The sequence below is a fragment of the Anthonomus grandis genome, chromosome 12 (assembly GCF_022605725.1).
Source record: "Anthonomus grandis grandis chromosome 12, icAntGran1.3, whole genome shotgun sequence".
Taxonomy (NCBI): Eukaryota; Metazoa; Arthropoda; class Insecta; order Coleoptera; family Curculionidae; genus Anthonomus; species Anthonomus grandis.
This window is the reverse complement of record NC_065557.1, coordinates 20,838,128-20,858,551: the sequence shown is the minus strand read 5'-3', so window position 1 is coordinate 20,858,551 and position 20,424 is coordinate 20,838,128. Positions and strand designations below refer to the sequence as shown.

General features: G+C 30.1%; 2 protein-coding genes and 1 long non-coding RNA gene across 6 annotated transcripts; 2 read left to right on the top strand and 1 right to left on the bottom strand.

Moving 5' to 3' along the window:
* Nucleotides 1-81: 81 nt before the first annotated feature.
* Nucleotides 82-12,170, bottom strand: LOC126742903 (thiamine transporter 1-like). Of its 4 annotated transcripts, XM_050449761.1 has the most exons (5): nt 6,019-6,078; nt 5,922-5,972; nt 4,589-4,898; nt 3,983-4,187; nt 82-1,285 (listed from the first exon to the last, which is right to left on the bottom strand). In XM_050449761.1, exons 3-5 carry the CDS (start codon nt 4,892-4,894, stop codon nt 525-527), a joined length of 1,272 nt encoding a protein of 423 aa, XP_050305718.1. In that variant the 5' UTR covers nt 4,895-4,898; nt 5,922-5,972; nt 6,019-6,078; the 3' UTR covers nt 82-524. The 4 variants fall into 4 exon arrangements, with proteins under 4 accessions (XP_050305718.1, XP_050305721.1, XP_050305719.1 ...); XM_050449764.1 differs by lacking the exons at nt 5,922-5,972; nt 6,019-6,078 and adding an exon at nt 11,938-12,170; XM_050449762.1 differs by lacking the exon at nt 5,922-5,972 and having other exon boundaries at nt 6,019-6,148.
* On the top strand, nt 6,756-7,734 carry LOC126742905 (uncharacterized). Its single transcript, XR_007662734.1, has 4 exons — nt 6,756-6,946; nt 7,016-7,114; nt 7,320-7,430; nt 7,491-7,734. It is a non-coding gene; the product is annotated as an uncharacterized LOC126742905 (long non-coding RNA).
* Nucleotides 12,171-12,936: 766 nt separating the features above from the next.
* LOC126742902 (angiopoietin-2-like) lies at nt 12,937-20,154 on the top strand. The gene is made up of 5 exons (XM_050449759.1): nt 12,937-13,360; nt 13,590-13,791; nt 16,584-17,506; nt 19,212-19,767; nt 19,912-20,154. Exons 1-5 carry the CDS (start codon nt 13,210-13,212, stop codon nt 20,096-20,098), a joined length of 2,019 nt encoding a protein of 672 aa, XP_050305716.1. The 5' UTR covers nt 12,937-13,209; the 3' UTR covers nt 20,099-20,154.
* Nucleotides 20,155-20,424: the final 270 nt, after the last annotated feature.

Sequence of the window (20,424 nt, the reverse complement as noted above, 5' to 3'; positions counted from 1 at the left end):
GAGGCGGCCATTTGCCAGATATTATTTTTCACGTTTAATTGCAGTGTATTAGCTTTACATTAAAATATAAATAACACTCAGTTTAAAATAAATTATGACTTTTATTTACCAATTAAAACGTGCGCTCTTATTGGGACACCCTTTATAAGTATTTATATACAATGTAATGTATACTTACAAGTATGTAAATACATTAGGGTAGCCATTTAAAATACAGAAGTTTAAACTCGTTTAAATATCCATTATTCCCAGATATTTTTGGTCACTTTTCGCTGGTACGTCAATCGATTTAATTTTTTTAAATTTTTCACAATACACGCATTTTCAATCTTCTAGAAAAAAAGGTATTGGTGTAATTAATTATTTTTGTTTTATTATTTCTACTACTAATTATCGACTAATTTAATTTTTTTCATATATGAAAATTTTGCCTAAAATAGTTAGTTATAAAAATTATGGAAAATACTATACCTATTACTACATTTAAGTCTTGTCATGTAGTTATTCCATTTAACATAAAAAGGCTATGATGAATTTTGAGGTTCCGGATTTCTGTATCTATTCATAACATACCCAATTGTTCCTATTATTATATACAGTACCCCTAATAAAACATGAAAAACTCCGTATACAAAATATTGATGTCTTGGAGTAAGGCCGAAACCAAGATCACCAGAAACAACTATTACAACCAAAACAGTTTGAATGGCGAGAGCTAAAAATGTATTAATTCCCATTATCAACCCATAACTATCTTCGTGTATTTTCTTGGCAATCTCAGTGCTAGCTATTGTAATTAAGAATTGGTAAAGTCCTCCAAATATTACATAACTGACATAACTTACTTCTACATAACTTGTATATGAAGATAAAAATAAGACTGTTCCTTGAATAAGTGAACAGCAACTAAGAGCTAATTCGCCCCACTTCTCCCAATTTAGTTTTAAATATCCAGCTAATAATGCTCCTAAAAATCCTAAAATTGTACAGCAAGCCTCCACATATCCATTGTAAATAGGCAATTCATGATCATTTACGATCTCTGTCCATAAGGGTTGCATGTAAATTTGAACCTGCATAAAACCGCACGTTGAAAGCGACCACCATATTGACCATTTTAAGGTGTATTTATTTGAGTAAGCATATTTAAAATGCTTCCATATTGAGAAAAAAGCGTACCGCCATTTTTCTTTTAAAGTCAAAACATGTGCTTCTTCTTGATGGAAATAAATGGATTTTTTCACGGATGGCAGAAACAGGCTCCATGCAGTTGCTGTTGATATAGCTGAAAATAAGAAATATGATTTTGATTCTGGAAATAAGTATTGAAACAAGATAAATAGGAAAATATATCATATTTAAGAGAAACATTGTTAAGGACAAACTTGATAAGTGTCTTAACAATTTTATAATTTTAAGATAATGGCAACTTTATGAAGTTAAATAATATTGCTTAAACTAAAAAGTCTTGCAAACCATTTTTTGCCAAAAATAATTCAAGTATTAACCGAGAAAAATATATATGGTTTAAAAGTAGTTAGTCTTTCGCGGCCAGTCTTCTAGAGAAAGGGTACCTATAAAAACGTTGATATATTTTCAGTTGTTCTCGTATTAGTCGACTAAAACAGCCTGGAATCGTTAGGTCAGATGCGAAATACCGGCAAAAACGTGAATCCATTACCTCGAAAAAGTCGTCTCAGGTATATGACCAATATGTATATTGGTCATGTACATATGTACATATATGTATACATGTACATATGCAAACCGCAGGGATGTTGAGTATCAACGTGGGCGAAATAATAATATTCGTACCTACTTAATACGAGATTGCATGCTAAAATATGCGATGCTGTACTATCTAATACTACTGTGAGAATCGAGATACGTTGATGATTCAAAACTTTTGTATCTGGATTACAGTAATTTTTGGCCTAGCATCACTACATTTTATTTCGAAATTTGCTTCACTGAAGGTATGTTTCTCTATTGCCAACATGTTAATTTGTTCCATCAGCCATTTCTTTAATATTTCTTAATTCTGGTGTCCATGGATATCGTTATGGCACCTAGATATACCTTACGACAAGACCATTCGATAAACTTTAGCAATTCACTTAATTGCCTAATTTTTAGCGTGTGGAAATTTTAGACTCATAGTCGTTTCTAGATCCTAGATAAACGGCTTATAGTCGTCCCACTGAAAGCCTTGTTAAGCGCTTTATTTTTTAGTTCAGATCTTAGAAAGCACAATGTAGGGTCTGTTAATATAGTTCTGACTTCTTGCTTCTGTCTCGTAATCTCTGTTATGCTTGAAAAGTGACTAAAGACAGTTTGGTGTGTGTGGGTTTTAGGTTTACTAAAGGAATCAAATTAATTATTTTCTCTATGGGGTTCGAAAAGGCAATTAGGTTATCTTTTCGATATTTGTACTGCCATCTGAATACTAACTGTATATAAATACTGCCATGTAGGGCATTTAGAAGATTTGAGGATTGATCTGGCTTATGTTTGCCACAGTTTCAAATGACACTGCATATGAATTTAACGTTTTTATATCTCATGAGTATTTAAAATTTAATTTTATCCAGACTTTAGGTGTAATTTTTAATTTTTTTAAGAGGAACTTAAACAGAAGTAAATACGATATTTCATCGAAGGTATCAGATATAATTAGATAGCACATTATAGATATTACATACAAAACCCGTGGAGCCCCTCAAAAAATTCAGTATTGCCTATATAAAGCTATACAAACATTTGGTTGGCTCTTGGTTACCAGGTGCACATAAAGTAGTCTTAATAGGATATTAGCTTTGTATATTTTCGATAGTCCATATAATAGCGAAGCTTCCAGTTTAATAATGTTCTTTTTGATAAGATTTGGTAAACTCGATCTTTTGTTGAAGCTTATTAATACCATCTCTTTCTCTACTTTCTACATTTTCGAAAAATTGAACGGTGGATAAGCAAAGAGATGAAGATAATTGTTTTCATATTTATGTTAATTAAATCATTTTGGAGTTTGAAAAAATATATCTACTGAAAGATGCAAATGGGCGAAGTTATAAATGATGCCAACACTGTGTTATACCCCAACAGTTTACACTTATTCATCACTGATCGCAGACACTTTTTTCTCATTTTGTTAATTTAAAGTTTCAGTATTATCATTCTAACAATATCAGTTTGATCCGGATGAGCATATTCTGCAAGTGTCTTGCCTTTTTGTTTTTTCCCCTTCTATGGTAAATTTGATATTAGCAATTTGGTATTTAGATGAAAAACACAGACAAGATAATCTGAAAATTAGCTCGGAGTTTTTTATGACCCTTAAAGGACAAACAAAAAAGTTCGAGTTCAGTTCGAATTTCTTCAGTTTTATAGTTGAGCGTTCATACACAAATTACCTTGAGATAATCACAAAATTGTTGCCCTTTGCCAAAACCGATAACGCATTTGCTATAAAGCCCAGATCTGCAATACCATCTTTTAGAACACTGGAAAGGTCTCAAGTAGCCTTCTGGCATTGTTTCTTTTAGAATTTAGTATAATTATTGATGTGTTGAAACAATGGCAGAGTGAATTGCAATAGTTGATTATGTATTTTTCATTTTAAGAAGCTTTGAAAATACTGTTTGCCGCATCAGTTCGAATTTCTTTAACTTCCTAGTTTGATGTCCATACACGAACTCTTTGGGATAGCAGAAAACTCTTGCCCTTTAATAATTTATTATTCATGTTAAGAGAGTGATGGATTGCTTGGGTACATACACACACACAATATTCTACAATTGATTTTAATAGTGTCTGAAATACCATTTTAATAAGTTGCAAGATCAGTAAAATTCAAGAACGTCTTGAACTTATATGATGGTTTTACGGATCGTAAGAATGAATAAACATATACTATGATTGATCTTGCTGAAACTCGTGTCAGTGTTGATCAACTAATTACGATGAATTACGAATGAGTATTTACCTCCTAAAGTAATGTAGTTTAACTGCCGAAAATCCATTACGTTATAAGAAATAAGAACTTGTCCCAGAATTCCAGAAATCGTTCTTCCAGCTAATATCGCAGCCCTTGTATGTGAAGTTACTTGTTGGAAATATTCCTTATCAACTTTGGCATAGATGTAGGTATAATAAGCTACTTCACATGCCATAAAAGATCCATAAAAAACCTGAAAATGTTTATAGAAAACCTGTTCTGAAGCCATTAAGGGTAAAATTTGAAGTCAAGTAATAAATTTACAAATTTATAAGTTAAGGTGAAGAAAGATTTCTTTAAATATGGTTTTAAAGGGAAAGTAAATTTATATATTTTTTTAAATAATGATAATAGCAATTTTTAAAGTTTTTTAGAGATTTTTTTACATTCATGCTTATAAACTATAGAGAAACTTCGTTACTAAGAACCTTCGATGAAGTTTTTTTAGAGTATTATTTTAGAAAATATTAATGTACAATATATTATTAATAAACGTATTGACTGAGTTATTGTTAGTGTGATTAATAATATGCAATATTTTTCATTATGAATAGGCTCTTTTTCAAAATACAAAAGACTTTTTCTCTAATTTACCTCTAAAATAATCAATTCTCGAACTTCCTTAGTCCATAACAACATACTCCATACAACAATTCCTGATAATCCCAAGAATATTATCAAGGGCTTATAACGAGTTAGGTCTGTTATTAGAAACACAATTATTAATAATGATAGGTAGCTGTAAATTCCTGTGGGATACACTTGCTGGTTTACTTCCTCGTCTGTTATATTTCTCCATTCTCCAATTAAAAATTCATATATAAATGGCTCGGATGGACGCAACTCTTTTAAGAAGCCAAAGATGCAAAGCAACAGTGAAACTATGAGCCAATTATTCATTTTGCTAAAACAAAAAATTAATAAAATAGAAATATTTATATGACTTTTTTGGCATTCTTAAAACTATTTTTTTTCATTAAATTAAAAATGCTTAAAAGTCATAGGACTACATTGTCTCATGAATAAAATCATTTTAGAGGTCTAAACTCAAATCAATTAAAAAGTTACAAACATTTAAAAGGCTACAAATTCTTACATGCCATTGAGAGCTGTTTGCTATGAGAGATAAACCCTGTGTATCGGAACGTTCGATTCTTGTATGTTTTTATATACATAAATGACATTTAACAAATTATAGATCTTGTACATCATGAATTCTAACAAAGTTTGAATAAAGTAATTTGAATAGGGCTATTACGTGAAAAGGGCGGGAAGCAAATAGACCCATAAAGACAAATTAGCCTTTAACATATTATAAATACTACTAGTGAATATTATTAATAAACTTTTTATCAATGTCAGAGAACTTATTGCATGTAAGGTATTAGCGTAATTAATAAGTAACAATTAATGCTATAAGCACAGTGTTTAATGCTGGAAAATAGAATTAAGATTTTTTTTACGTCCAAATAAAATATTGTATCTTGGTATGTATAGTCAGTCCTAACTATGTATCTTTAGAATCTTAGCATTTTAAAAATAAATTTGTAGAAGTAAAAATACAACCTTTATATAAAAAACTAAAGAAGAGAAGCATTTTAAAACTACAATGTTGAATTAATTATTTCATCTATAATAGTGTTCATTTATTTAAATATTATTTTTTTGAGCCATTTTAATTAAACAATTCGTATACGAGTATAGACAGACAGTGCAAGAATAACTTTTAAATTAATCTTAAAGTACTATCCTAATTTGTATTACTAAACTTGCCTAAGTTAACCTTAGTATTATAAGAAGTTACATCAATGTCAAATTTCAGTACTAACATTAAAAATGTAGTAATATTATTTTCGTAGCTACTAAGTTCTATATTGCTTCTATTAAATATGGAATCATTAAAAAAAAATAGATAATTTTTGCTTACCTGATAATAAGTAAGAATTTCAGTAACAAATAAATAATCAAATAGCTTTATCTGCAAAATTTTTTCATTAAAGTGCAACTTAATAAATTTTATTTACCTGTTGACTTTTTACAAAGTGGAAAAGAGAGACATGTGCTTTCTTAAGAATTTCACGCTCATCTTCATTACCTAAATAATTATACTTTCATCGTATTACTTTACCAAATCTGTGATTATATTATATATTAATTGAGATAAGGACGCCTAATTGCTATTGTCATAGGTATCCAGTACTTAGGTAATAATAAATTTTGTTACGGAAAAGTAATTTAGATATGAAATCATTAAAAAATCTGAACGATTATGTATATACTAGGTATAAATATAATAATTGGTGCAATTTATATATCGAAATATTTTTGAGACACAAACTTTCAAATTTGTATTTTGGTTATAAATTGACAAAGATACAGATCATTTTCATCAATTAGTCCGTCAAAAATTAATTTTAAATGTATTAACTATCAAGTATGTTGTTATAGAAGGCTTTCGGGAATAGTCATATCCTCTATCTAGCTCGAGGTTTATTGTATAAATTTATTTATTGTTATTTCTTATTACGATTCGCTAGAATTAGTGTTGAACAGTTTAATGTAACAGACTCTGATCCGTCTTTATCTTCTTTATTGAAATTGCATTTAGAAAGATCATTGCATCGTGATAATATAAATTCTGGAATACTGAGTTAACTAAAATTGAACAAATTATTTACATCGCATCAGGTTGCTATTCTTTTAGTAAAACTTTCCTTTTTACTATTAAAATAGTTTTAGCAGCCAGTATCTTTTAACCAACTTGTGTACCTTGAAAGCCATATAAAGTCAAATGTGATTTGTGCGGAGATGTGTTTAACAACCACTATAAAACCATACATGAAAATAAACATCACCCGGGCAAAATAGTGAGAGTTCGCATTGTTGGAGCTCCAGAAAATCCTTTTGAGGCGGCAAAGAGAAAAAATATATACAAAGATTCACGTTTAGAAGGTACGAAATTTCATGGTTGGTGGTTGATTTTATAGAAATATAAAATTACTATTGTGTTGGTTATTTTAGAAAATGACTCAAGAGACGTAGCCCTAGAAATTAATGAACCATCAACCTCTTCTAAATGTATTTCTCCTGTTCAGCCTGTTCTCATGGAAGTCGTTGAAAGTAAGTATATGTTAAGAAGTTTTAAGCTACCTATGATTTTAATTCTCTATAGTTTAAAAAAATAATAATAATAATGATATAAGGTAGTAGATTTTAAAAGAAAAAATAATTCAATTATTTAAATAACCATAAGAAAACTAAAATTTATCTTACTGATTTTAAGTCAGTTATATTTTATTAAATCATATTTTAATTTTTAACTAAGATTCGACAAATTCCGGTAATGATGAATGTAATAACCCTGCAAAGAAAATGAAAACTGTCGGCGCCTTGGTTGTGTCACTTCCTGAGAGAATTTCGGAAGGATCTGATGAAGGTACAGTAGTGAATATTTCTCAAATGTTATTATTTTTGATTTGGTATAATTTCATTTTAGCCATATCCCAAAATAAAAACATCGAATCTGACTCAATTGGTAAAAACTCTGTCTCAGAGAAGATGATGATGCATCTGACCATAATTTAGTATTAAATAATGGCGGCTACAACAATAGGGACGGAATGTTTGGGAATGTTACAGTTCTTATTGGATTTGTTTCCTCTGCTAAAAGAAGTCTCAAAAGGTGTTGAAAATACTGATGTTGTAGATCAATATTTAGTTGCATTAAATATCAAAGAAAAAGTGACGATGTTACAAGATGCGTGTAAGGTTGTTATAGAATCCTGTAATAATTCCATTTTAATAACCGAAGCAAATCGAAAAAACACAAATGTTGACGAAAAAAATGAGGAAAATAATATAGTTCCGCATGATCCTGGTTAGAGAACGGAATATAACTGATTCGCAAAGATCTTACTTAATAGAATTAGGTCTTCATCAACCAGTCTTATCAAAATTCCCAAGTGATGGAAAGAATAGGTTTAATTCACAGTGGTACAAACAATTTATATTTTTAGAATACAGCACCGTTAAAGATGCGGCTTATTGTTTTGTATGTTATCTTTTTGCAGCGGGGATAGGAAGGGAGAAATCGGATTTGGCCTGGATCAGTACGGGTGTCATAAATAGGGGAAAGATGAAAAGTGCAGGTTCTATAAAAGAGGGTAAACTGCCTCAACATTTCAACTCCACTTCTCACAAAAGTGCTTTATATGATTATGGTAATGCGGTGGACAGCTAGAGCAGAAAGCTTACAAGCAATAAATAGATCATACGAAATTATTTTAGAGACTCTGGAAGACATATCTACAAACGTCAAAGTTGATAATAAAACCAAAGGCAAAGCACATGGTCTCTATAAACGTATGCTATCTTTTGATTTTATCTCGTGTTTAATATTTTTAAAAACAATATTTTACAAACTGAAAATAGTTACAGAATTGCTTGAAACAGAAAGGCTTAACGTTGTAGATGCTGTAGAAGAAATTAAAAGCACTGCCGATATTCTCCAAAGAATCCGGAACAATGATAAAGAATTATATGACCTGATTGACGCAGCGAAACAATTCGCATGTAAAGCGAACATTTCACCCGAAGATGATTTCAAAAAACATCATAGGAGGCGAATTATACCAAAAAAAATCGATGAAAAGAATCAAAACATAACGTCTTTTGATATGTACGGATATTTTAAAAAAGAATTTATTTGTGTTTTAGATGTTTTAATCACATTTTTACAAACAAATTTAAATAATGTCATAGAAAAGCTTCGTCCAATAATAAAACTATTTTCTTTGTCATTGTCTAATGAAAATCATTCTAGGGAACACATAAATCTAGTTCTAGCAATGTATCGTTGCAACAAGCCAGACCCTTATGCACTGCAGGGCGAGCTCGAAACTTTTTTTGAGTTATGCAGACAAAAAAATGTAAGCTCTATGCATGACAATATGGAAGTGGCAGTACAACGGAAGGACTCATTAGTATTAACCTTCCAGTTATGTCAATTTATTTATACTGCTGGATTTTCAGTTGCAAAAAATGGAACGTTCATTTTTTGTTCATAATAGTTCATTAAAATTTGTAAAAAATGCTTTACGGACTCAAATGGGAAACGAACGGCTTAACTCTTTGATGGCCCTTAAATGCGAAAAAGATATTACAGACAATATCAATATATCTAAAATTATGTCAGCATGGTGCAAGCTCAAAAACCGTAGAATAAGAGTTACGCAAACTAATGTTTAAAGTATTATAATTTTAATTTCTATTTGTATTTTGTATAATAACTAGGCAAGACGTTTATTTTAGTATAAAGGATTACATTATTCTATTTTTAAAATTTTTGTTATTAATCCTATATTTTAAAACGTAATGTCCAATAAATGACTTAAGACAATTTTTTTTTGTTGGCAAAATTGTATTATATTCCCCCCCCCCTAATAATTTCGCTTCGGTCCGTCCCTGTTAAGAGTGATCGAGCCTAAATTGATAATCAATTTGTGTGCACCGATTCACTCTCTGTTTACGAAATGACGCGCATGGCAAGAGGGATAAAGTTGGCCAGACGACAGAGGAGCCAACAGAGAAACGAAAAAGTGAACATTAAATAATGTAATATTAAAAGGAACAAAAATATCAAACATGTTGAGATTCAAATACAAAAAAAAAATATATAAATGTTGTCTTGTTTTGCAGAATTAATAATTTTATTGGTGTTCTAGTCTTCTTCTAGGAATTGTAGGTATTTATATACAATTCTGTATTTGTGCGTAGTGTGTTGTCTACGAACAACACAGTAAATATCGATCGGTCTGCCTCTATTAAAAACGCGCGGAAGTCCGAGGTTATGTTTTTAGTTTTTATCACGTTTTTGAATGTTCATAATTTTTCTGCCTTTTTTAAGATCAATAAATCTTTTCTAAAGTTTCTAGTAAGTTTCTGTACATTCAACACGACGAGTAATTTCATAGGAATAACCTTTCATAACCAGCTTTTTAATAGAAAATGGCAACATATTATATACTTTAGGCAGAAAACATGTAATAAATCTACAGCAAAATGAATTACTAAACTTGAGTCTGCAAAGATTTTCTTTTAAATTCATTCTTGTGGAGTAACTATGTGACATGAGGCAAAAACTGTTATCTATTTTAGGAAAACACAATAAACAAGACAATATATACAAATTTCTAATGTTAAGGACATTTAACTCTTCATATAATAACAATGTAGAGTATCTACAATGTTTCTTTCAAGAGTTTCTTTATTTTTAAAATACTATTTTGACAAGTTGATAGAACTTTCAGAACTTTTATTCTTTTGAAATCCAAATTGGTTATTATATAAATTTTATTTATCAAAAAATTCGACAAATCGTTAGTACAAGAAACTACCAGAAATTCGATAGAACTGTCAGGATCTGCTCCTGATCATTGCCTTAGAGAAAATAATTTTTTATATTCTATCAACATTCATAAATTACAAATTTAATGCAAATCAGCCAAGTGGACTTGACAGTACCCCATCGACTTAAGTTGTTTAGCATTTTGCTTCATTGCTTCAGTGGGCCATCAGCAAATATTGTCCATCAACTTCAGTATTAGCATGGATCATATCATTTATGCAAATTGAAAAAAGGGCGCTTTTAACATCGTACACTGTAACATGTCAACTATCACAGATTCTGCACTAATACCGCATTATCAAACTTGAGCACTTTGATTCTGCAAATATGACGCTAGTCACATGGAAATCATTTTTAAAATCAAGTATATCCAAGGCAGTTTTTACTTATATGCTATACTGGACGGATACAATGGCTACCAATAGCTTTACTAAGATATTTAAATCAAAAATTAGGGAAGAATGATGTAGTAGATTAATCAATATTAGGCTTAACAAGTTGTTTCCATGTTTGAAAACTACGAATGTATTCTCGACATATCAGATTCATATTCTTTAGACTCAAATGGTGTCAGTGCGTTCTCTTAAAAATGTTGCATAAAAAATGCATTTAACTGTAGGTACACACAAATATATTAAATTCAACTATCCGTACGCAAACACCAGATTCTAAAGCGAATTGTCGTAGTATCATAAGACCTGTTTTGAGGTAGGTTAATCTACATTAAAACTTTGTCAAACTCAGGTATTATATGATTTAAGTAATGATAAATAATCATAAGTAAAGTCAGTATCAGAATCTAATAACCTAATTATTGATTATACTATAAACAATGAACAAGTAATATTGGCATAAAATCCAGTGTAATTGATGTACCTCAGGTCTCAGACCATACGATTTACCTTCTTTTACCTTCACAATTTACCCAAACTATGTTATAATATTGCTAAGATTATCAAATCTGCTTAAATTATTGACTGGGAAAGTGAAATTAAGCAAAAAAGTTTCTATGAAAATATGACCTAAACGACTTAGATTTTATACTACAGAGTGGTAAAGTTGAAAGGAAAAAGTTACTTTTTCCGGTAAAATTGATATCTGCAAATATTTTTCTGAAAATTGGTACGCAGCTTCTAACCATCCATAGCCTTTTTCCTATACATAATTTAAATTTATATATTCGTCGAATCAAAAAGGGTACGCCACCGGTCTTTATAAATTTTTGTCCGACGGTTTTTTCCAAAAAAATATAAAAAAAATTATTGTGAATAGTCATAACGCCTAAATCTGATTATCTTAATCACGTATTACTTTTATAACTCTATTTTTAGTATTAAATACATGTATCAAATTTATCGAAAAAAGTAAGTTTTTTACTTTCAACCTTACCACCGTGTAGTGTAAAATCTAAGACGTTTAGGACATATTATGTTCATAGCAATTTTTTTTGCTGGATTCATCCAAGGAATACGCCTCTAAAATTTGTCGCAATATTAAAAAACACACTGTATATCACTATTCCGAAAGATTCACTAACCTTCCAGCATTCTGCAGAGATGTCGAGCGGTTTGCCCACTTTCGTCACCGCAATGATTCCAGAATGACGAAGAATAGCTGGAACACGTGGTAGTTCATTTCCAATTTCTTGTATCCCTTTCTACATAGACACTCTCCTAGAACTTCTTCTACTTCCTGTCGTGGGGGCTGATCTTATTCACGCCGGTAGCCAAGCCGGATGATGTTGGATGCATCGTAAGAGAGGCGATAACGTGCACTGAGAAAAAGTTTGAAAGTTTTGTCAAAAAACTGAAAACAATTTTCCGATTCGGGGAACAGGGTACATACCTGACGGTTTTCCCGAATTTTCGAATAGTGCTCGCTAAATTCTGAAAGACGCCATAAAGAAGGTGCAAGAACAGCGGATTTCGCGGCGTTGTCAATTTTATCATAATTTTATCATAATCGTATCTATCTGGCTGGGGGCTGCGGAAGAAAATAATTGGTACCTTTGCTATTTAATTTATTCACTGCGAAATTGTCCAAAAAACTTGAGTGAGAAAAATTCCTCATCACTATTAACGAGAATCTAGAAAAGGTAAGTTTAAGGTCTGGTTTGTGAAAAATGGTCTCCTTTTGAAACTGAAAAAAATTGGTTATAGGTTTGGAAAAGGAAAAAGTATCTTGACTGAAACATTACTAGTATTCTATGTTTTGGGTTATGGTAAAATACAATTTATATGAGATATAAACGCTAAGGTAAAACTCACTAAATCGACAATATTGTAACTTTTGTATTATGCGATGTTGTCTATGGATCTTGTTTGTTTGAACCGGATATTTAAATCCTCTTATATACTTTTGAACAAATATACAGAGTTTATATTTGAATATTACAAAGTATAAAAATTTTATAATTAATAATTTATTATAAAATTTAGTAGGTAATTTCAAAATAATGAAATTAATAAAACTGTCATGTATTAAAAGTCTTCAATCTTATGTTAATAAATATATATGATTTGTTTAAATAGATTCACCCAGTATAATACATCTCCTGCAAAAAAAGTTAACCTAACCAATACCTAAACAAATTAAAAGGCGGCGAACCCATAAACTTTAAATGGTAATTAAACCGCAAAAGTAATTATTTCCAGTCTCCCAATAAATCTGAATTACCATCTGGAAAAGACGTGTCTGACGGATATGATATTTTAAATATCGTCGAGACACCGACTGAACGTATCTAGTTTTCTTATGTCATTTCATTTGTTAAATTAACGTGCGAAAATTTATATAGTGATCCATTAAAATGATTATTAGATGGGGTAAACTCGTATTATTAGTTATATGTGCCTTTCGGCCTGTGACTTTGCTTCCAGAAGCTGAGCATACCAAGGACAATGAAGAAAATATATCAATTCAGTTTGGAACAATGAAGAATACTATTAAAATTCTCTCTGGTAAGTCACTAAAAGCACTTTATTCGTAACAAATATACCTATATCTAATATTGTAAGATTGCATGTTCCACCAAGGGCGGAAACGTTTTCAAATATTTGGAAATGTACAGTTTGTGTAGTGAAAACAGTCAATCACAAACACAATCATTCTCAAGCATTTGTTGGTGTTAAAACAGCTATTAAACCTATCTTTTTAGCGTTACTTGATTCTAATATCAAACTTTTGTAGATCAGTGGGAAAAGTGGAATACCCTGTTTATCACTTCATTAGAACCAAGAATTACGTCTACAGCCTCGACGATATCAAGCATTGATAGCAACATTCACAATTTACAAGAAAGGGCACACGTTTGGGATACGTTTCAACTTCATGTTACTGCTTGGAATGATCAATTAGCTTCAATGGATAGAAAAATTGACATTCTTAATAAGTAAGAAACACTATTGCATTTTACTTATCGTAGTCTTGTACGTGTATTAATTTGTCAAAAATTAAAATGTTTACTCATTTTGATAAATCTGAAAAATATTTTAAAACCCTGCATCATTGGTTAGTGTTGTTTAAATAAAAGAGAATTATTATCCGTCGTAATATATATTTTTTTATTAAGTAACTATTCTAATTTTACATAAATATCAATAATCTTAGGTAATCATTTTATTTTATTTAGTATTGCATTGCTAAAAATCTAGCAAATTTAAGTCACATATTATGAAAAACTAAAAGTGCGATTATTTCGAAAATGGTTGCTCCTAGCGACTTTAATAAGGTATACATTTTTTATGAAATATTGAAAAAGGAAATCGTTTTGTTTCTTTTTAAACCAATATACAGAGCTGCAAAAAAGTTAGGGGACTTAAAAAAGTAAAAATTAACGCAACGAGTGCCCTCTACTGAAAACACGAAAACTGTATACGAATTTTTTTTTTTAAAGACTCGTATGTTTTAAATTTCATGTCAGTATGTCATTTGGTTCAGGACCTATAACAAAAAACGATAAATCAAATAATACTTTGGCACCCTGTATTCCATTTAAATTAAAAAAGTTGTGTATCATATCACATATATAAATCACCCTGTATATCCAAAAATATTTTTATGTTATGCACCTTAGACAGTAAAGTAACTTTGTATAAAAAAAAATATTTTTTTGTATCATCGTATAAGGAGCTATCGTCCGTTATCGCACTAATGGGACACCCTGGATATATAAAACATATATAAAAAAATTAAACGTAATTATTTTATGAATAGTTGAAGATAGGTTTAAGACATTATCTTTAAAACATGTGCAGAATTTTCCGGAAAATTGAAAAATGCAAAAATATATAGGAGGTTCTATTTAAGAAAAAAATATGTTTCTTGTCGTACCTCCCTGTATATCTCTATTTGATGCCAAAAAAAAAATATAATTATATATATATAAATATATATACGTTTAAATAATCATTATAACAATTTATTGCAACATAAATTAATAAATTATATTCGACATTCCTCAAATTTATTTTATCAAATGCTGGAAGTGACGAAGTGCCAGACGATCGTCAAATTCTTGACGTTCCTTTTTAACTATTTCTGGAGAAATGTTCCTAATTACATTACAAATGCGATCTTTCAGGATATCAATCTTTATCTTCAGCAAGGCTTTATTTTTGTATACTTCATTTTTGAAAGTATCTTTGTACACTTCATTTGTGCATAATCCCAAAAAAGTACTCCCAGGTCACGTTACCTAGGTGGGCCACTCTATTTAACCACATCTGCTTTTCCACCGATGTGGAAAACATTATCCAGGAAACTTCTAAAAATCGCAGCATAGTGGGGAGTTGCCACATTCTGTTGAAGCCATAGGGATTTATTCGGCATATCTGGGTAATTTTTATCAGGATGCAGTGTTGCCAGTGCTGGAATCAAGTTGTCTACTAAAAAGTCATGATATCGCTATCCCGTCAAAGTTCCTTCAAACAAATATGGTCCTATGACTCTGTTATTAATAATACCTGTCCATAGATTCATTTTTTATAAACGTTCTTATAATTCGGAGAATAACTTTCCCTTAACGAGTATGGATTTTCAGGTACCCAGTACCTAAAGTTTCTTCGTCTGAAAATCATATATGTTTCACTAGTCTAGGGTTATTATCAGTTCTTTCGGTCCTGATCTGGCAAAACTCATTTCTACGATCTGGACCATTTTCCACTAGCTCTTGTAGTAATTGAACTTTATAAGGGTGACGTTTCCTTCATCAATAATTTTGTTACAGTCGCTTCATGAAGCATGTTATCCAAAGCGAGCTGAGTACTTGAGAGGTTCAGATTTTCATGTAATGAAACCAGGATAACCAGTTTTTTAACATTAGAAACGCCTGTCCTCTGCCAAGATCCTAACAGTTCCGGTCTCTCTACTCGTCTCAATTCCGTCTGTATTCTGTCTGTTTGTACTTATTGATTCTCTGTTCGGATATTTATTGTTAAAAATTATTCGAGGTCATTATATGTTCTAGCTTTCTCACCAAAGCCAAGCATATATAATATTTCGATTCTCTGAGCCTCAGTTGAACACACTGTAAAGATTTATTGTTCACTTTTAAATAGTTGACTTATTTGAATACCATAGCAAATATTTACAAACTTACACTAAAATTTACAAGAGGTGTAGGTAATTGAAACCCCTGCTGTTAATGTTGGCCACTTCCAGCATTTGATCAAATACATTTTAAGAATGTGGAATGTATTCTAATTACTATTTAAGGATTTAGAAAATACCTCTCTTTTATTAAATTTATTCGTTACTAAATGAAACCCTGTAGATGCATATGCATTTTATTCATAAACTAGCTAAATAAGATTCGATATACACATTATTTTTAAAATAGGCTTAAGTCATTCCAAGATAAAGCAAACATTTAATAATTGTTATAGATAATTAAAGTTAACCTAAGTTTTTAAATCAAAGTAATTGACTGCAAAACGTGCTGTTAACATCTAAAAGAAAAATAAAATGATGGGAACAGTTTCATCAATTTTCATCAAAGTCTCACTGATTCCTAATTGAAAATATTTGAATTATAAAAAGTTATGTAAATTTGATGAATTCTTGAATTTTCTCGAAATGCTCTTTTCCTGGCGGTTATGCCACTAAAAGAGCAATTAATATTATTTTTAATGGTCCTTAATATTAATGTTTGAATAAATTTAACATATAATATGTTATTTACAGGGGAATTGAACAATTAACAGTTCTGGATAACAAAATTAACAAGCTTCTCTCAGACGATTACAAAATGGACAAGCTGATTAAGGTAGTGGACTCCGTTTCAGATACATTAATTAACATAGAGTCTGGAATTAAAATAAAACAACCATTTTCAAAGCCTAATAAAGGCTCCCTTTTTGAGGAATTCGCAATAAGAGGAATTTTAAGTTCATTAAAACTGGTAGAAAAGAAGGTAGATACTCTGATTAGTATAAGACAAATTAACTCAACAAAAACAGCAACCGATCAGTTGTTGATCAAGTGTAACTCATTAGAAAATTCAGTAAATGATATTTCATCTAAGGTGGATGTTATTTTTGATGCCATATCTAGAAACAATGAGAACAGTTATTCTGAAGATTACATTATTAATAAAGATCTAGAAGGAAGTGGATATATACCGTCTGCTGTGCTTAACACAGTCAAAAATAAAAAGCAAAGTAATGAGTTGATCACAGAAAATAATAACATCCTTAACTCTCTAAAGAAACAGATAAAAGATCTTGATACAAATATATTAAATATTGATGGCAAACTAATCAAGTTAGTACAAGAAAATCGGCTCAGTTTAAACCACAATAAGGATATGTTTATGTGTAATCAAACAGCGATACTAACTGCGATACAGCAAATATCTGATAACATTAGTATTAGTGAAACAAAAAATATCAATCTCATATTAGACAGTTATTTTCATGAAGATCGAACACACTGGGCTTCTGTGTTTAATAGGTTAAACAAGGATTGTCTATTAACACAACAAAAAACTATCAATTTTGAAACCAGCACAGCGGAAATCCCTACTACCTCATTTTATCCAGATGAAACTTCAAGGACCACTTTAGGAAGTTACCAAAATGATCACACAAATAAACCATACTTTAATGGTAAGAGAAAATTTTTATTTGCTCTGTATTTTGTAACTTTTCATTTTCATATATTTCTTTTAACATATTTTATTCATTTTATCGATATTTAATATTCCTATTTAGGGTGCATCAATAAATTCTAAAGCATGAAAATATTTTCTGTATTAAAAAATTTATAATATGTTATTTTAACGTTTTCTATCGGGAGCCTCGGCTAACAATGAAAGGAATTAAAGAACAAATCGAAAGAATAAAACCATTTAAAGAACTTTTTAATTCTATAGGTCACCGCAACTTTGCCCTTAACATACTTAAGAAAGCATTTTTACTCCTTCAGCTTTTTCGTATTTAAAATTATTTATTTGTAATTTCTTGTGATGATGGCAAAACTTTCAAATTCATCTTGGCAAAACTTTCAATCAAACAAAATTCTAGATTATTAATTTGTAGTTTGATCCACGCGATCTAAAAAGACCAAATCTTTGAAGACTTATATTTTTTTTCCGTTATAAAACTGTTTTTTCATCCTAATTAATGTCTTTTTATTATCTTGAGGCATTAGAAATCTGTTAATAGCAGTAATATTTTTTATCTGGTACTACATTTTGAGTTTTTTAGGCGCAGTGACCTTAGTTCATATTTTGAAGTATGACTCTTAGAAAAAAAACATTATCAAAATGCAGATATTTGGTAATAGTGGAACAAAAAGTACGTTTAGTTCTCTACTGTTACACCATATTAACATCGACAATTATTAAGATCAGAGTTAACCTAAGCTATAATACATACGACTATAGGCAGTTTTTATCAAATACTATGGGATACTCCCCTATAATAATGAAAAATATTTATATTACTATATTTGGGTAATTTTGCGTAACTGCACGTTAGATGATTTTTTTTAACAGACATTTTTGAAGAATTATTTTGTTTGACTATTTTTTATATTCGAATGAAATGTTTCAGATTTGTTTCAAATACAGTCGCAATAATACATATTGCCGCAGAATTAAAATCTACTCAATATTTAAAAATTTTAGTTTTCAAATAGAAATGTGGGGAATTATTTATTAAACAAATTTCTTTAAAGTCACTTTTTCGTATACTAGGAAATCAAAAAGTTGTACGCATTATGCGTGACTTTTTTGCTACTCTGTAGAAAACGGAAAAAAGTTGGAAAAAAGGAGACCTTTTTAGTTGTTTAATATATCACGTTCAAACGTACGTTGATATATAAACATTTTCCAATGTTTTGTTCCTTTGCTTTATTATTAATGTACAAATTAGTTAAAATTTTAAAGAATCTTCTACATCAAAAAATTGCTATTGATTGATTAAAGCGCGTTTACTAAATTTCAAAAAATATCTATGTAGTTATTGAACTAATAACTAACAAGATGGACCTAGGGATTCACCTCTTTCATCAATCTACACAGGATGTTAAGAATTCGAATCTTATCCTAAAATATCCTGTATAGGAATATGCAGGATATATAGAATATGTGCTTTTGCGACTCTTTAACCTAAGTATTTAATTCAAAGCAATATTCCTCCTACATTATTTAGAATACAGCAAATCGTTTTTACTATCCTGACAATTTCAAAAAATTAACTCTCTCGTAATGTAATAATATTGATTTGATTTGATCTAAGAAATAAATAAAACCAACATTTATCATTTAAAATTGTATCAAAAGTTTAAATAAAATAACTAATTTTTCAGATTTTAATTACTCAACTCCAAGAAAGGTAGATAAACATTCTTGCAGTGACTTAGATCCTGATAGTCCCAGTGGAATATATTTTTTTAACATCAAAAATAATGGATTTTCCGAAAACGAACGATTTTTCAATAAGCAATATTGTGAAACAAGAGACGACGGCCTTTGGACCGTCATTCAACGTAGGGACAATTATACAATACAACAAGATTTTAACGTTTCATGGCATGAATACAAATTGGGTTTTGGTAACCTACAAAAAGATTTTTGGATTGGTAATAACTTTCTATCAAGGCTGTCAAGTACAGATAATTTAACACTGAGAATAGAACTAGAAGATTTTGATAAGCACTGGGCTTGGGCTGAATATAAGGAGTTTAAAGTAGGAGACGAAGAAGCGCAGTTCTTACTGACTATCAAGGGCTATTCTGGAAATTCAACAGATTCGTTTTCCAGTCATAGTGGATCACTTTTTAGCACGTACGATAGAAAAAATGATGATGCACCAAGTTGTTGTCCCTGTTCACCCTCATATGGAGGAGGATGGTGGTTTAATAGGTAATGAAAATATGTATATTGAGGCTATGAATACAACTGTTCTAAAATTACATAATATTCCCTAATTATATACTAGTTCTCGGTTTAATATTACTGGGTCCTTTAAAAATAAACTAACAAATAAATAAACAAGTTCTATTTCAGGTGTTTTGAGTCAAATCTTAATGGAATTTACTATAGCAGACCTTTCATAAACGATTACTTCAGGGGTATAATATGGGAACATTGGCTGGGCAATTACTCACTAAAAAAATCATTGATGATGGTAAAGTCAACAGGCTCAATACAACTATACTCAGGTCCCAACAAAGCAGTAATCGAAGATCCTTGAATGATAACAACAATGTAATAATTCTTTTTATAATAAAATGATTTTTTTTTATTATAGTATACATATAAAGCATATATTTTTATTATGTATAATGGAAATGAGAACAACCTTAAGGACATTTTATTTGATTTAAGCATTTATTGTCATGCAGAAAGAAAATATCTTAGTAACGAAAGTATTGGCTATCGTTAGAGAAACTTTTCTCGCCTCTCCTCCAAATAATGGATTCCTTGGAAGAAAGGAATCCATCCATCAATCCAAATTTTCACATCTTTGAAAAATATTGAAAATGTTTTTCTGTAAATCAATGCTGCATTCCTGAACAG

What these genes read in the sequence shown, in the direction of transcription:
- LOC126742903 (XM_050449764.1), bottom strand. Translation starts at nt 4,894, where the DNA reads ATGAATAATTGGCTCATAGTTTCACTGTTGCTTTGCATCTTTGGCTTC. An exon ending in GAGAATTGATTATTTTAGAG is followed by an intron (nt 4,188 to 4,588) that starts GTAAATTAGAGA and finishes AAACATTTTCAG; the next exon opens with GTTTTTTATGGATCTTTTAT. An exon ending in AAACTACATTACTTTAGGAG is followed by an intron (nt 1,286 to 3,982) that starts GTAAATACTCAT and finishes TCTTATTTTCAG; the next exon opens with CTATATCAACAGCAACTGCA.
- LOC126742902 (XM_050449759.1), top strand. Translation starts at nt 13,210, where the DNA reads ATGATTATTAGATGGGGTAAACTCGTATTATTAGTTATATGTGCCTTT. An exon ending in TACTATTAAAATTCTCTCTG is followed by an intron (nt 13,361 to 13,589) that starts GTAAGTCACTAA and finishes AAACTTTTGTAG; the next exon opens with ATCAGTGGGAAAAGTGGAAT. An exon ending in AAATAAACCATACTTTAATG is followed by an intron (nt 17,507 to 19,211) that starts GTAAGAGAAAAT and finishes CTAATTTTTCAG; the next exon opens with ATTTTAATTACTCAACTCCA.